General features: G+C 39.0%; 3 protein-coding genes across 5 annotated transcripts; 2 read left to right on the top strand and 1 right to left on the bottom strand.

Annotated features, from left to right (window-relative positions):
- Window positions 1-1,786: 1,786 nt before the first annotated feature.
- On the bottom strand, window positions 1,787-5,231 carry hscb (HscB mitochondrial iron-sulfur cluster cochaperone). 2 transcript variants are annotated; one of them, XM_068738420.1, is made up of 6 exons: window positions 4,812-5,231; window positions 4,601-4,697; window positions 3,962-4,051; window positions 3,657-3,801; window positions 2,251-2,298; window positions 1,787-2,098 (listed from the first exon to the last, which is right to left on the bottom strand). In XM_068738420.1, exons 1-6 carry the CDS (start codon window positions 5,150-5,152, stop codon window positions 2,007-2,009), a joined length of 813 nt encoding a protein of 270 aa, XP_068594521.1. In that variant the 5' UTR covers window positions 5,153-5,231; the 3' UTR covers window positions 1,787-2,006. The 2 variants fall into 2 exon arrangements, with proteins under 2 accessions (XP_068594521.1, XP_068594520.1); XM_068738419.1 differs by having other exon boundaries at window positions 1,787-2,101.
- A 2,970-nt stretch (window positions 5,232-8,201) lies between these two features.
- Window positions 8,202-10,733, top strand: lrrc8ab (leucine rich repeat containing 8 VRAC subunit Ab). Its single transcript, XM_068760637.1, has 2 exons — window positions 8,202-10,313; window positions 10,458-10,733. The coding sequence occupies exons 1-2, from the start codon at window positions 8,202-8,204 to the stop codon at window positions 10,731-10,733; spliced, it is 2,388 nt and encodes a 795-aa protein (XP_068616738.1).
- On the top strand, window positions 8,229-16,435 carry ppil3 (peptidylprolyl isomerase (cyclophilin)-like 3). 2 transcript variants are annotated; one of them, XM_068760640.1, is made up of 6 exons: window positions 8,229-8,269; window positions 15,178-15,252; window positions 15,455-15,548; window positions 15,660-15,727; window positions 15,826-15,944; window positions 16,110-16,435. In XM_068760640.1, exons 1-6 carry the CDS (start codon window positions 8,267-8,269, stop codon window positions 16,234-16,236), a joined length of 486 nt encoding a protein of 161 aa, XP_068616741.1. In that variant the 5' UTR covers window positions 8,229-8,266; the 3' UTR covers window positions 16,237-16,435. The 2 variants fall into 2 exon arrangements, with proteins under 2 accessions (XP_068616741.1, XP_068616740.1); XM_068760639.1 differs by lacking the exon at window positions 8,229-8,269 and adding an exon at window positions 14,950-14,966.
- Window positions 16,436-16,578: the final 143 nt, after the last annotated feature.

Genomic DNA, 16,578 nt, shown 5'->3' on the forward strand with positions numbered 1-16,578 from the left:
AGTAACAGCTAGCCACACATTGCATGCACACTTGTAATTTACTGTTGTATGTGGGTTGAGTGGCTTGACTGTAACAACAGGCTGCAACACTGTGTTTGCATGGGCAACACTGAACTCTTGATTTATTTGCCTTTCATCCTTGGTTGTCTCTCCCACCAGTTCAGTCTACTTTACGTTTTAGCCTTCATCTGGCTGAAGTTTGTGCAAAGTATTTATCAAATTTATGATGCTGGCCATGGTTCTGGTAGAGCTTATCAGCAGGCTCCTCTAAATGATAAATAGGCAGCATGCAGTAGTTACAATAGTGCTGCTGTAATGTTTAAAGTCAGAGATCTGCAGGGAAATCATGGGTGCTAAAAAACCTTGACATTATTTAAAGTGGCAAGTCACACTGACTTGGTTCAAATCAAGCGCTAATAATAATTAACAATCATGGGTTGATTAATAAACAAACAAAGGTTTGAATTCTTTTTTATTAATGAAAATGAACTGAATTGAATAAGCAGGTGATGTTGAAGTTCTGCCTTTGAAATTTGTGAATGAACCTGAGAGCCCTAATGTAGTCTATGCATGTCTAATATAATAATGGATTTATTTCACTGGGTGGGAATATTCCGGTACCTTGGTGATGAGGTCATGCTATGGTGGTAAACCCTAATCATGAGATATTCTCCCTTTTAGGATTAAATAATCTCACTCCGGCCAAGTACCCAAAGCTGGCATCCCTCTTCAGGAAGCTGTATAGTGGTTTCATGTTGCCACTTCATTTTGCCGAGCTTTCCCATCCAAGTCAATTTCAGCAGCAGTGAGGCTTTTTTCCCTCCTTTCGTCTCTTTTGAACTCAATTTCAAAGACTGTACTGGCAGACAGCAGCAGCCTCAGCATTGGTCAATCACGTTTTATCATTAACTTAAAGGTGCCGTAGATGTCTTCTGATTAGGCCATGAATAATAAATAGACCCGTTAGTCTCCCTGTTGTGTGAGATGCCTTGCTTAATTCACAGTCTATCCACGCGTATTAAGGAAACTGCTTGTCCAAAGTAGAAAAAGACATTGTTCAGCTTCAGACACAAGGCATTGTTGTTCCAGATCTGATAAATAAACAGTCCGGTTATGTTATAGGTGGATGCTCCAGTGGGGTTTGTGGCACAGAAAACCGTGTCAGTGTAAAACCACTAATACACACACAATGATTTAGGTGTTTTATTGGGATGTGTGAGCTGATAATTACTTTCCACTGTCAGATAAACTAGTGCTTTCCGTATATTAGTGCGCTTATACCTGCTCTATTTCTGTCCAAAAGCCATGAAATGACTGCCGCTCCAATTTGTAAAGTGATTACAGATTATGACATTTATGCTCTATATTGATTGAAAATTAAATGAGGAGAATGGCTGAATTTAAATTCTAGAGCACCCGGGTGCTGAACGCATTGCTGCACACCAATCCATGAGCTAGAAATTACACAGAGCTTTGGTTTATAAGGTGATCACCATTTACCGGGGCTGTTCTCATCTTCACAGCATTAATGCTAAACATGAAACGACCATATCTAATTCAATGGGATGTCTACCTCAATAGAGGGCTTCTTGTCTCATATACAGTCTGTACAACATGTGGCGTTATTCTGCACAGTGACTGTCAAGGTGTAATGTCTCCACCTAAAGGTAACCTGAGGAAGTGAATGATGGATTTGAGTGACATGCTGAGCTGATAGGCAGGATCTTAATCAGTTTATTACAAGCGTCCTTTCATATTTGATAGTACATTCGGTAAACGTGGATATGATTAGACTTGAGAATTCAGTGCCATTCAAGGGGGAGTCTGTACGTCTTCTGTACATTTAATGAGAAATAGTCAATTAGGAACATACCACCATTAATTTAGTTTATTATACTTTATCAATACATTTACAAACTTTCAAGACAAAATAACAATACAATATAATTTGTGCATTTCAGCAGAACACCTTTTAGAAGTTGTTTCAAAGTAACAGACTGGGGGAATCACATGAATTGAGAAACTTTTTCCTTCACCTTTTCCTCAATGTTTGCATAGTATTTCATCTGGGCAAGCAGTGCTTTGGCAGCTTGAAGATCTTCTGATAAAAAAATTAATAAAAAAAAGAGTGCAGGATAAAACGAATGACTCACAGACAGACTTAAAGGAAACATTTCAACATAGGTCACAGAACAAAAGAATGAGGGGGAGGAACACAAGCTGCTTCAATGCAATGTCTGAACAGAATACCTCGAAGCAGGGCAGTGTCTATCTCCTTTGTCAAGTCTGCCAGTTTCCCTGCAAATGAGGATGAGACACGTCTCAGTTAAAGAATCCTTAATATAATAACCAAAGGCACATGCGATGCTGAGCCAGTTTCATGCGAGCCATCTAGCACAGGGATACAGTGATATATTGTCACATACAAAACGTAATACAAATGAAAAGCGCCGATATTCCTGTATTAGCCATCGATAATCTTTGCACTTACATATAAATATCATAATAAATCTTTACTGTAAAAAAGCTTTCATTGGTAGCCTGAGAACTCCTAATAGCGCCTCTATTTACACTCCTACAAAGCATGTTTGTTGTTTAGCACGGTTAACAGATACGCCTGCTGATCATTTAACCTAAAAGTGAAAATTCAGTGATAAACTACTGACCCCCCCCCCCCCCTGCCATATAAAGCCCAGGCAAAATGTCCGAGTTAATGAATTATTTATGCGACATCCCAACAAAACAGTGACAGCACGTATCTGAGGATATGCTAGCTCCAACGTGTGTAACTGCACTACCAGACAAGATCGACAACTTGCGATCTCCGCATACCTTTGTGTTCGCCTGCTACCGAGAAGACACATCTGACAACAGACACTTTTATAATGGAAATGTCCCATCAGTGGAGAGGAAAAACACATCTTCTGTGCTGAGCCTTATTTATGTGAGCGAGGGATGAAGAACTCAGATAGTAAAACTAGACCCACAACCCACCGCGTGTTTCAGGGAGACAGGACTTGATGCTGGTGTCAGTTTAATAAATGTAAACCAATCCAGCCATAAAGACAAAGCATTCGGGATGTGTTCATACCTCGTCAGATGGATTTTACATCTCTCCGTTTAATGGCCACTCCCAATCAAAGACCATAACCATGACACGAACCGACAAAGATATCACTGTTAGGTGAACTGCTCCTTTAAACTACAACTATAACCTTCATTCAATTACTTTCCTTCAACTTATTTTTATCTTCATGTTGATGGACCTAGGAGATAATACTTAGAGATGTATCTATCAAAAAATTACATAGCTGCTGAATTAACATAGATTAAATCGGGATTTTGTGAAAGAAAATTTATTTTTTATTTTTAACAAGTAAATGACTTTTGGTCTTCATACCATTGGATGATACATTTAGTTAATAGTAATGTTATCCAATTGAAACCAAGTACTTTGTATTAGAATTGCTAAAACAAAATCATCTCTCTGAGACACTCCTTTCTGACTTCTTATGTCCTATATTATAATTGCAATATATATTCAGTTTAACAAAACAACATGCACTACTCCTCCTGACTGAATTTATGATCAAAAGCCCGCTCAAAACACTTAACCAGACTTTCACACGATCATTTGAATTGATGTATTGATTTACGTTTTGTGTCTCGGCCAATCTTATCGGCCTCTTCTGGTGTCTTTGCGTCATCAAGGACTTCATTGATCGCCATCAGCTCCATTAGAAACTCTGAATCAGCCCCAGAGTCGGTGCCCTCTTCAATACTCATCCCCTTGAGCTCCAGCTAAAATATATGGTGGGAATTCATCAAACTGAAATCTCGTACCACTCGTCTCGTGACATGGTGAAGATATTTGTCTAGAGCGAGCAGACAGACAGACAGACACAGCTTTGTATCGTGAAAAACAATTCATTCGGACTTTAGTCTGGGATTTCAAACTCACCATATAAAGACCACGACTCAAAGGCTTAAGTAGAGTCTTGTATGCTTTGTTCACAAGAGCCGACTGGATTTCTGAATACTCCTGTTCTTTCTGCAAAAGAGAATTCTGTTTGAAAGCCGAGTTTAAATGCATTCACTCAAAAATGTCAAGAAAATGTAGATTATAGTGACTTTTAAATAACATACTTTGCATTTGAAACAAAAACATATTTAGGTTATTCTCATCAACCTGTCTCGAAAGGAAAGAACATCTGAGCTAGTCTACATCTTGCCGTCTCAATCCTGGCATGACGGTTCATCTTAAAGTTTAGCCATGAAAGTAATAATGGGATTTAATTAATAACAAAAACTAAATCATCAACTAAACAGTTGCTTGAGTTGTGATATTTTGAAATTGCTTGCCCTGACCTTGATTAATATATGAAAAGCGACATTGTGAGGGCCTAAATTTGTTGATATTTTTAGCATCCCTGTCTTTCAACTTTGCTCTGTCAAATTGCTATTAATCATACCAACAAAACAAAAGTGGTCAATCGAGTGGCATAATAGGGACACGCGGTCAAACACAATTATCTATGTCACACTTGATAAGACTCAGTTAACTCATAAGCCAAGTTATGCATGACATCCCCTTACTTACCACAGACTTCTGGCTGAATTTGTCTGGATGCAGAAACCGCTGGAGCTGCACAAATCTTGTCTGTAGTTTTTGTGTATCCAATGTGAATGTGCGCTCACTAAAAAGAGACAACACGTGGTAACAAATCATGTTTGCTGACAAACTGATGAAGAGAATGACCAGTTAGTTGATGAGTTAGTTCATAACTAGCACGAAACGTCAGAAGACTTACCAATCCATGATTTCAAACAAGGATGTCCCTTCTTCTGGCGGCTGGATGACATTGCATGACTTGCAAAAGAATGCAGGTGTTTTAACCAGAGGCTTTTTGCAATTCCAGCAGCCCAGTTTCACTTGAGTTGTAGAATAATGTCTGGGGTGGTTAACTTTATTAACTGAGTAAACTAGGTACTTTTCTCTTCCGGGCTGCTTGAGGTTCGTGTTGCTGTGCCATGTTTCCTTCTTGAAAAGGCTGGAAGAAATACAACGTGCTGAACATGTAAGGTTCACAGTGAAGCTGCGCAATAAAGCCCGAGATAAGTAGACCGTCCGCGAAGAGTTTACAGGTAACATTTCCGAAACTAAAGCACGAATCGATGCTGATCTTGCCTCACTCAAAACATCAGTCCCTCCTCCGCTGTCCTGACATGAAGCGCTCTCTTCCAGGAAGAAGGGGTTCTTCTTCTACGACTTTAGGACGAGCGCTATACTGCCGTCCTCGCCCTGGTGGTGGAAAGGGGAAACTGTTTCAGGGGTGCTGGGGGAGAAAAAGTCACGGGTAGCAACTTTAGCTGCTAGAAACAATGGTTAGAGTTGGATTTGACCGAAACACGCAAATCTCAGTGAGTTTAAAATAGTGACACTCTTGATACGTGTTAGCGAGACATCGCCTGCATATAAATGTCCGCGGTTTTTGTCTTATAATTTTAAAAGTACAGGGAGGGTTTGTGATCTACGTGGTTAGCCACGTTATTTCACCAGCTAACAGCAGCCTAGCTTAGTTTGCTAACGTGTTTTGACAGCAAAGCTGCGCCTTTTTGTGGTCGGTGTTAAAATATATTGTTGTCCGATAGTAATGTTACTTTAATTCCAATGCTGTGTGTTCAATGCGTAATGATACACAACATGTATCTTATCGTTTCTGTTGATGAATAACAAATGACACATCATCTGAACTAACCAGTTCTTGTATCTGACGTCACGTTATACTGCCCTCCCTGTCTTTAGAGCTCTTAAAAGCATGCAAAGTCTTTTTTTTTTTTACTGCAAAGTATTGTTTACATATAACATGAATCAGAATCAACAAATGCGTGTAATACCACCGCTCGTAATGAGCTGAAAACACAATTATATCTATAAATAACACAGACTTTCATTTCAGCCTCTGTGCTTATGAGAGAGGGAATGATCTATGAAGACCTTTGGGTATGTAGAACGTGGCTTGTCCGTCATGGGGATCATCGGGGAATGATGCGCTGGAAACACCACAAAACAAGTGAGTATTTGATTTACTGTGTACTTGATGCTACACAATACACAGAATCCATCACATGACAGTAAATGAACTGTGTGCAAGCCTTTCTTTGACATAGAGCCAATATAAATCTGATTGTTTGCCAAAGGTCAGGCTAGGAATCTTGACTCCTCTCTTTTTACAGTTTCCTAACAAAGTACAGGGTCTGATTAATGACATCTCTTTATTGTAGTAAGTGTATTGGAGTTGGAGGGGATGAAAAGGGGGACTGTTGAGTATTACAGAGACACTGGCTGGAGACAGCAGCTTTTCTAAGGTAAACAGGATCTCCTCCTGCAGGTCAAGGGAGGTGCTCTTCAAGGCCCCCACAGACAATACTCTGGGTATTAAAAACGGAAATGGCTAAGAATAGAGAACAGCAGAGAAAGGTGGCTCCTCTTTGTGGTTGTGTTGTTTGGGTTAAACGAGCCAAAACGGAACATCATCTTGAGAAGAGTGACTTCTCAAGCTTACATGCAGGGTGTGTCGCACTCAGGCAAGGCTAGAGGTTGATTTGGATGGCTTTATCTGACTCATACACGGCACCAGCAAAGGCGTATTTGTGGATTTTCTTTGGCTGGTTACGTATGGAAATATTGTTCTTTGTAGTTCAGATATGTACCGGTAAGTAGATTTTTTTTCATCCATGATAAGCATTTTCATCAATGTTTAAACACAAATTATGCTGTCCACATCTGTTTTCTGTAAGTATGATTTCGATTCATACCAGCTACTATGAGTAATGCAGTTCTTGCTGCCAGTATTCTGAGTGTAGATGTGGGATTGGGCAGATGCATATTTATAATTAGGTATGTACAATACATCTTATTTTATTTTACAGTATGATGATGAAAAATGTTCAAACGTACCGGTATATTGAAAATTCATTTAGACACGGTGGTGCAATGAGTAGGGCTTCTCAAGCGTCCTCCCACCTCCAAAAACATGCAATTTAGCTGAACTGATCGCTCTAAATTGTCTATATGTGTGAGTGTGGGTGTCTGAGTGGTCTGTCTATGCATGGCCCTGCGCTGGCGATGCATCCGGGGCGTACCCCGCCTCTCACCTGTAGTCAGCCGGGATAACCTCCAGCAACGCCTGTGACCTGCAAGGCGGAAAAGCAGCTGTAGATGAGATGATACAGGCAGAGGCAAACATTTCCACACAGGAGTGTATGGTGTGAGTGGGCTGACTGTTATTAGGTAACAATGCAATTCTGAAAAGCAGCATTGTTAGTCAAATGGGAGGGAAATGTTGCCATGTAAGTGGTGAAAATGTTTTCTGATAGATACAAGAATGGCAACAGGAAAACAAATTTCAGCTAAACTATTAATGTTGAACCAATGATGGGGGGGCGGGGGGTTGGCATTAATAGTTCAGCTGAGAGCTTCTCATAACAAGGGTTCTAAGAAGAATACAGTAACGTTCCAGTCAGTGGTATGTGTCTGTCTTAAACTCTTCATTCCGAGCTAGTTCACGATGCTAATGAGTAAATTAACTGTTAGCATTCCTGGACGTTTCTGTGGTCTCCCTTTGGACATCAAGAGCATGCTTTTTTATTTTTTATTAAGCTAATCTGAAACTATTAGTATTGTTCTGTTACTTAGTTATTTTCAAAAACCTGTATACATTATATATTATATACAAATCTTTCATACAACTTATTAACTATTTGCCTTGTTGAACTGTATTGAAGTATACAGCTTTAATGATGGCTGGTGTATGGCTGTGTACGGTGGCCTCAACATTTGAAGTGCTATGCCCAGTATGACACCCCCTTGAATGCAAAATTCATCCAGACTTTTTTTTTTAGAGTAGATAAATCGACAGCCCTGTTAGTGACACACATTAAAAACATGAATACATATTTGCTCCTAGCAGACTTCAACTTAATCGCTTGCTAAGCTCTGATGTGTCCTACCTTGTTAGGTGACATCATAGACTGGTTTGTTATGGTAACTTCAGATAAAGGTGATTGAGGCTTTGTCTTTTTTAGAAAGTCCTATATGTAGCCTTTTGATGTTTGACATGGCTTTATGATCTTTGTAGCCCTTCATTCTCCCTTATGATTATGTACCTAACACGTTTTTTTCCCTCAACAGATAAACAATGATCCCCATCACCGAACTGCGGTACTTTGTGGACACACAGCCGGCATACCGCATTCTGAAACCATGGTGGGATGTGTTCACTGACTACATCTCCATCGTTATGCTTATGATTTCTGTATTTGGCGGGACACTGCAGGTCACTCAGGACAAAATGATCTGTCTGCCCTGCAAATGGGTGGTCAATCAGACCTGCAAGAAGAACTTCAACGTTACCCTCTCCTCATCATTTTTCTTGGAGCCAAAAGGGATCCAGTACAATCTGGACCGCCACCAGTACAACTATGTGGATGCTGTATGCTATGAGAACAGATTGCATTGGTTTGCCAAGTATTTTCCTTACCTCGTTTTACTGCACACTCTTATTTTCTTAGCTTGCAGCAACTTTTGGTTTAAGTTCCCAAGGACCAGTTCCAAACTGGAGCACTTTGTATCCATCTTGCTGAAATGTTTCGACTCCCCGTGGACTACTCGGGCACTGTCAGAGACAGTGGTTGAAGAAAGCGACCCCAAACCAATGAAAATGAATGGCTCCATGGACCACAAGGAATCTGTTGTCAGCGAGGATGTTGAAGCCAGCATACCTATGCTCCAGAGGACAAAGACACGCTTTGAGCAGGGTATAGTAGATAGAACAGAAACAGGGGTTTTGGACAAGAAGGAGGGTGAACAGGCAAAAGCGCTGTTTGAAAAAGTCAAGAAGTTCCGTATACACGTTGAAGAAGGAGATATTGTATACAGACTGTACATCCGTCAAACTATCATCAAAGTCATCAAATTTATTTTGATAATATGTTATACAGGGTATTATGTACACGACATTAAATTCAGTGTCGACTGTTCTGTGAATATAGAGAGTCTGACAGGTTACAGTGTGTACCGTTGTGCTCACCCTCTGGCTACGCTTTTTAAAATCTTAGCTTGTTTCTACATAAGCTTGGTAGTAGTGTATGGTTTGATATGCATGTACACACTTTGCTGGATGCTTCGGCGCTCTCTGAAGAAGTATTCGTTTGAATCGATACGAGAAGAAAGCAGCTATAGCGACATACCCGATGTGAAGAACGACTTTGCATTCATGATGCACATGATCGACCAGTACGACCCTCTGTACTCAAAGCGCTTTGCTGTGTTCCTCTCCGAAGTCAGTGAAAATAAGCTGAGGCAGCTCAACCTCAACAACGAGTGGACGCTTGACAAGCTCAGGCAGAGGATCACCAGGAACTCTCAGGATAAATTGGAGTTGCACCTTTTCATGTTGAGTGGCATTCCGGATACCGTGTTTGACTTGATGGAGCTGGAGGTTCTCAAACTGGAGCTTATCCCCGATGTCACCATACCCCCAATCATCGCCCAGCTGGTCAACCTGCGAGAGATGTGGCTTTACCACACACCAGCCAAAATTGAAGCTCCTGCACTGGCTTTTTTGCGCGAGAATTTGAAGTCTCTTCACATCAAGTTCACTGATATTAAAGAGATACCCTTGTGGATCTACAGTTTAAAGAATCTTGGTGAACTTCATTTGACAGGGAATCTCAGTGCGGAGAACAACCGTTACATTGTCATCGATGGGCTCCGAGAGCTTAAAAGGCTCAAGGTTCTTCGTCTGAAAAGTAACCTCACTAAACTACCTCAGGTTGTGACTGATGTGGGCATGCACCTCCAGAAGCTTTCCGTAAATAATGAGGGCACCAAGCTGATGGTGCTCAATAGCCTGAAGAAGATGGTCAACCTGACAGAAATGGAGCTCATTCGGTGTGATTTAGAGCGCATACCCCACTCAATTTTTAGCTTGCACAACTTACAGGAGATTGATTTGAAAGACAACAACCTGAAAACAATTGAGGAGATCATAAGCTTCCAGCACCTTCACCGGCTGGTCTGCCTTAAGCTCTGGTACAACCAGATCGCCTATATTCCCATCCAGATTGGCACTTTGACCAACCTAGAAAAACTGTATCTGAATAGAAACAAGATTCAGAAGATCCCCAGCCAATTGTTTTATTGCCGGAAACTACGTTTCCTGGACCTCAGCCATAACAACCTTACATGTATCCCTGCGGACATTGGCTTCCTCCAGAATCTTCAATACATGGCAGTTACAGCCAACAGGGTGAGTACTTCAGTAATATTTTTGTTGTTGTTGAGTATACAGTGTAATTTCTGGTTCTTTTGCCTTCTATTTAAAATTCCTTAAAGATGCATAGACTAATTTTTGAATTTCTTCTGTTATACCCTCCCTCAACTTGAAATGAAGATTGAAAGTCTTCCCAATGAACTATTCCAGTGCAAGAAGCTTCGCACATTAAATTTGGGGAACAATTGCCTGCAGTCTCTGCCGTCAAGGTTTGGAGAGCTGACTGGGCTTACACAGCTCGAGCTGAGAGGAAACCGTCTGGAGTGTCTTCCTGTGGAGCTGGGTGAGTGCAGGCAGCTAAAGAGAGCAGGTCTTGTGGTGGAAGAGGACCTTTTCAACACGCTGCCCTCAGAGGTCAAGGAACAATTATGGAAAGTTGACAAAGAGCAGGCCTGAACAGGTCTGGATGTAGACCAATGTTGTTCCCAACACAGGAGGGAGCAATGTCCTAGTGAGCTTTTTTGACACAGGCAGTCACTGTGTTGAAGTGTTCTGCCAGTAAGGTTGGGTATAGCAAACCAGTGCCATTTTGGTAGTTGCGGCCGCAGGTTGTGTTAAACTGCTGAGGATTTTTACAAGACCTACTTCTTAGGCTTACTCAGAGTGATCATTTTTCAGTGCCATTGTGATCAATAGCAACTGTTACATTTTGTGTGTCTTGATTTTGCAACCATTTGCAAAAATGGTTGCAAAGGTATGGGCCAACTTTGCTAAGATATCCTGATCAGAATTAATGGAATGTCACGTCTGATCAAAAGCAGTAATCTACAAAGCCACTTGGAGATTGTAGACGTACACCAAATCCAATAGTATTCTATGCTATGCAAATCTGTACGCACAGTCACTATACTTGTCTGAATATATTTTCAAAACCATTAGAATTATGTCTAAATATGTTTGTGTACAGCTGGAGCCTCACTTTTTATGTACTGTACTTCAAACAACTCAAAGTATTTAACATATGTTACAAATGTTTTTCTCCACCTTGTTTTAAATTATATCAGGCTACTAATTCCATTTTTTTTTTTTTTATTAAACCATCTTTTATTTCAGGAACAATTATGCCAGTCTTCAGTCACGGTATTTAAACAATCTGACAATCCTACTTTCCTGGATTTTTCCACCTGCATTTTCATACCAGACCTGAACTGCTTGTGGAGCAAGGCTGTTGATAACAAAACGACCTAATCCAAAGTGGTGCCCTCTTCACCAGCCAAGTGCAAAAACATTGGCACAAGTAAGGGGATACATGACACAGGAGAGTTGACTCGCAATAATTACATGTACCGGTACAGGAAAGTTGTAATACCTGGGAACATCTCTCTCTCTCCACTGAGTGGTGGCATGAGGGATGGGGAGAGATGCTGCTTGTTAATCGATTGTAGGTGGAGTCATTCTGTCAGCAGATTTGTTTCGTTTTTTTAAAAATGCTGGAAAATGTTGTCAGCTATATTTTGACAGCTGTTCTTTTACATGGGCAGAATATCCAGGAGTGAAGCAAACACATGGTGTGGAGGGAGTGCAGCTCTAAAAATCTAAGCTACATGTATGCCGATAGGAATACACAACTGGTAAAGTCATCTGGCAAACTCATCAAGCTTGATTGAAAATAGTTACTATTCCATGATATTTAAGTGTTTGACTTGATGTTGGCTAACTCTGGTGGTTGTTTTTTTTAGAAGAGTACATTGTGAAATTACAAACCAGGGACAATCAAACAGGAATAGACTTGTAAGCGTAGGAGTTGTTTTTTAGATCTTAAGGTTTTCTAATAGGCCAAAAGTCTCATTAGATTTGAGCGACCACCAGGATGGAGTAGTGGATGTCCGCTTTAAAGGGAAAATATGCTGTTTGTTCTTTTTCTTCTTCTTGCTGGTAGAAGCCACAGAGCAGACGTGTATTACTTTTAATTACTTGACAAGAGTCCCCTGTATTTGCATGGCTGGAGCTTCTTACTGGCGTGCATACCTAACCTTTTCTGCTAGTATACTCAGTGGGAAATCAAATCCACCTCATTCTCATGATGCACCCTTATTATTGAAAACTACATAAAACAAATGAATAAGCTTTAGCAAAATGCAGCAAATCATGTTAAGAAATACAGAAAATACAGTGTTGTCATTGTTGTTTTTAACACTGGCAGGTATGAAGTAAACTCTTGTCTACTTGTATGTCTTGACTGATCAGTGTTATTGACCATAAATGTTTTTAAGCACCTTCACTATATATAAATATTATGTCTCTACCTTCTTATGATACTACAACCAACAGCATTCATAAATGAATTGCACATTTTTGTTTTTGATCCATTATTTGATGAGGGTAAGTTTTTTGATGTCAGGTGTTTATATATATATATAAATTAGAAATTGCAATAAGGTTCTAAATGGCCATTTCTGAAACTTGGCACGAAATCTTAAATTAACTTTCACTTTAAAAACAACACTATTCTAGTTAATGAAATAATAAAGTTATTAAGCCATATAACATCAGTGGCATGAATGATTGAGGACATTTGATGATAGCAACGACGTTCAGACCAACTGCCTTAACTTGAATTCACTCGGCGTCAGATTCCATTTCTGTTGTTTGTTGGGGCATCTATGGAGTTTAAAACAAGTTGTTATGCTCCTGACTGGTTTCATGTCATGATTTCCAGCTGCATAATGCTAATTGGAGTAACATGTTTTTTTTTTGTCACATTCTTTCATGCCATTCCTTCTACTTGGCACCAGTATTCCATTTTGGAAAATAAAGCTGCCTGTATTTTTTTAAATCAGAATAAAACACATTAAAACATTACATTTCTGTTGTACACAAATAAGGCTTCTTGTGAGAATCACTCTTTTTTTTATAAACCTAACTGCAAAAAAAACTTGTACAGTATCTATACACAGGAATACTTTAAGCTATTTACATTTATATTGGTAACATTTTCTTTACTACTATGCTGTATTGTGCAATATTATTTTTATTTAAAGTATGTAAAGGTTGGTTGTCATTAATGTGCATGGGCATTCTTTTTGTCACTTTCATTTAAATTCAAGTCAAGCAGAATAGAGGTGATGGTTTTTTTGCACCTCCTGCTAAAGTTTTAAAAAATAAAAACAAATGTCTGTGAATGCAAATAATGTGTATAATTTGAATATATAAAACACTGATAGCCATTCAGCCATGTGGTTCAAATCATATCAGATAAATGTTGAAGAATTATTTTAAAACTGCTCATAGAAGAATGGATACCTTTGACATTACTCCTACGAATGACATCCATAACCCCTACGGAATATGCAACAGGTTAATATGGAAAAAAAACATGTTAGATGGTAATGGGCCTGTAAATTTGATTTGTGTGTTTTTTTTTTTTAATAATGATATTAGTAACTACTAGTCTGCTGGTTATTTATAATCTCATTCTCTGCATTTCTCCACTTTGTCATCATTTGGACCATTTCTCCATTTTGATGCATGAGAATACTAATGCATAGTAATAGTATTCTATATATTACTACATATTTCTCAGGAAGCCGACTAGTACTAACTTCTTTTTTAATATAATTGCCTATTTTTATTACACTTTTTTAATATTATTTAAACCTTTTTTATGTTTGTTTTGTATGGTTTTCTATATATATATATTTTAAATGTACTTTAGTTTATGTAATGACTACAGTTTTCTTTTTTTTTATGTATTCATGTTTTAATGAAACCACTTGGATTAACCATATTTGTTAAAAACCATGTTTAATCTGAGCTGTATTGTTTCGGGATTATTAGTCTTTCTAATTAGAGCAGAAGTTAGTTGGTGTTCACTTTGTGTATTTTATCATTTCTTGTTGGTCATACTTGTTTTCTCCTTATAAAATCATGCAGTTTGGTTCCAGCATTGCATGGTTGCAGAAAGCCTTTTTTCTATAAGGACAATAATGGTGTATTAGTATTTGCACAGATGACGTGACAGTTTGTATTCTGCCTGTACAAGTGTACATCCTCCCCTGCACACAATTCAGTAGAAATAAAATCAACTTGATTGAGCAGATTTGTCTTGGTTTCTGTTGATAAATGTTTTCATATTGTGGATGACTGTTCTCTTTTGTGTTTGAGTCTCGGCCCTCATGTTAGATTTTTTTTTCTAATATTACTGGGAAGTTATGGAGTAACAGAACAGCACCTTTAAAGAACATACAATATTAAATTAGCAAAACCAGAATGCGTGATTGACGTGTGTTGAACATTCCCCCTAAACAATGCAAACACAATTAATTTACAATTGCGATTTTAGAAATTATAGTTCACGATTATGGACTATAAAAGCACCCTATCAATTTACAGTATGAACTGGAGGTATGCTCTTTGATACCTGATGTCTGACATTTTAATTTTCCCAAGGGGCTTCTTAACTGAGCTCTATTCTGATGTCACACATTTATAATTTTCATAAATGGCTCAATAATTACAATAGTATCAGAGTAAATAAACTGGCCAATGTCGCTTTACTTTTGTTATACTGTACCTGTACTCCTTTTCTAAAATTAATGTAAATGTATGCGGAACCTTTTATTGTTTGGCAAGTGTTTCAAGTCGAACATATTTCTTTGACGCTCGTTCCCAGACGCGACGTTTGAAATGGTAAATATGAACATGTTGTTGTCGGCATCTTTAAACAAAGAAAACGAGTTTATAGTAGCATTGACTAGTAAGGATGTTTAACGTGACTATGTTATAAAGAAACTTTAATCGCATTTTTGCCTTCCGGGTTGCCGGCGAGCTAAGTAGCAAGCCGTAATGAAATGCGTTTAAAAGAAAGTTTATGTATGTCTCTTCTTCTGAAAACTTTCAGGCAGTTACCTTTCAGACAGATCTAGGAGAAATTAAAATCGAATTGTTTTGTGAGCGCACGCCGAAGGCTTGTGAGGTGAGTCAACCGCAGTACGGTGAGCTAACATGCTAGTTCGATGTTACGCCGTAAATATATGGAAATGATTGGTTAGCCTCTATAGAAAATGTATTACGAGCACCCTTTGAGAAAATAATGTAGCTGTAATTTTTAAAGACATGTTCAGATTGTTTGAAAATAAAGGTCATGGCATAGCCAAACATAATTTTGCTATTTACAGAACTTCCTCGCTTTGTGTGCCAGTGGTTACTATAATGGCTGCATCTTCCACCGAAATATCAAAGGGTTCATGGTTCAAACTGGAGATCCTACAGGTGTGGGAGTTTATTTCTTCTGATGCGTTTCAATACCAAACATTTGAACATCAACCTCGTCTATCCTCACTGTGGCTTCACAGTTCCTTGTGTTTTGATCAAATCTTTCAGGTACAGGCAAAGGCGGAACAGGTCTGTGGGGCCGCAGGTTTGAAGACGAGTACAGTGAACACCTTAAAGTGAGGACCTGCTAACCTTACATTATCAGGAGATGTTTCCCCTCAAATATTGTCACATGATCGTGATCTGATTTTGCCACTGCTTTTATTCCTTTTAGCATAACGTCAGGGGTGTGGTGTCGATGGCAAACAATGGCCCCAACACAAATGGCTCCCAGTTTTTCATCACATATGCCAAGCAGCCCCATCTGGACATGAAGTACACCGTGTTTGGAAAGTATGCAACCTTTATGCAGATAAATGGGGGGTTTGATTGAAATAATGACAGGTGTAACAGAGATAACAACACTGAAAGGCATTTGACTTTTTAAGAGTTTGCTTCTTAATCACGGAACTGCCATATCGAATTGCATTTACTAATTTGTTAATTTTTCATTTGTAGGGTTATAGATGGCCTGGAAACATTGGATGAACTGGAAAAACTGCCCGTCAATGAGAAAACATTCCGTCCAGTGACTGAAACCCGGATAAAGGATGCGACCATTCATGCCAATCCCTTTGCCATATAGATAGCTAATGTATTCTCTTTTAATTTGCGGCTACTCTTTTTAACACAGAGGTGATTAACATTTGTCCAATAAGCCATTTGATAAAGTTTAAATGAATATCTTGTCAGAAGCTGGATGTTAGTGAAAGCCTCCACACAATAAAGAGCATAAACCCATGACCCTGTAAAAATAAACCCTGTAAAATAAAAGCATAAAGGTTTTCTGACCGAACTTGCATTCTTGCACCAGCATTTCCTAATAGGCATTATCCAGAAATTAAAGTTCTGTCTCAATCACTCGTCTCTGGATAATGGAAGGAAAATCATCTGAACAGGAATACATATTCTATTTGTATGACCGGAA

This window comes from Brachionichthys hirsutus, chromosome 4 (assembly GCF_040956055.1).
Source record: "Brachionichthys hirsutus isolate HB-005 chromosome 4, CSIRO-AGI_Bhir_v1, whole genome shotgun sequence".
NCBI lineage: Eukaryota > Metazoa > Chordata > Actinopteri > Lophiiformes > Brachionichthyidae > Brachionichthys > Brachionichthys hirsutus.

Bases quoted from the DNA above. Each gene is read 5' to 3' on its own strand.
- lrrc8ab (XM_068760637.1), top strand. From the start codon at position 8,202: ATGATCCCCATCACCGAACTGCGGTACTTTGTGGACACACAGCCGGCA. The intron at 10,314-10,457 runs GTGAGTACTTCA...CTTGAAATGAAG, and splicing joins TGGCAGTTACAGCCAACAGG to ATTGAAAGTCTTCCCAATGA.
- hscb (XM_068738419.1), bottom strand. From the start codon at position 5,152: ATGTTACCTGTAAACTCTTCGCGGACGGTCTACTTATCTCGGGCTTTA. The intron at 3,802-3,961 runs GTGAGTTTGAAA...CATATATTTTAG, and splicing joins TGAGTCGTGGTCTTTATATG to CTGGAGCTCAAGGGGATGAG. The intron at 2,299-3,656 runs GTAAATCAATAC...CCTCATTTGCAG, and splicing joins GATTGGCCGAGACACAAAAC to GGAAACTGGCAGACTTGACA.
- ppil3 (XM_068760640.1), top strand. The intron at 15,549-15,659 runs GTGTGGGAGTTT...CAAATCTTTCAG, and splicing joins TCAAACTGGAGATCCTACAG to GTACAGGCAAAGGCGGAACA. The intron at 15,728-15,825 runs GTGAGGACCTGC...TATTCCTTTTAG, and splicing joins AGTACAGTGAACACCTTAAA to CATAACGTCAGGGGTGTGGT.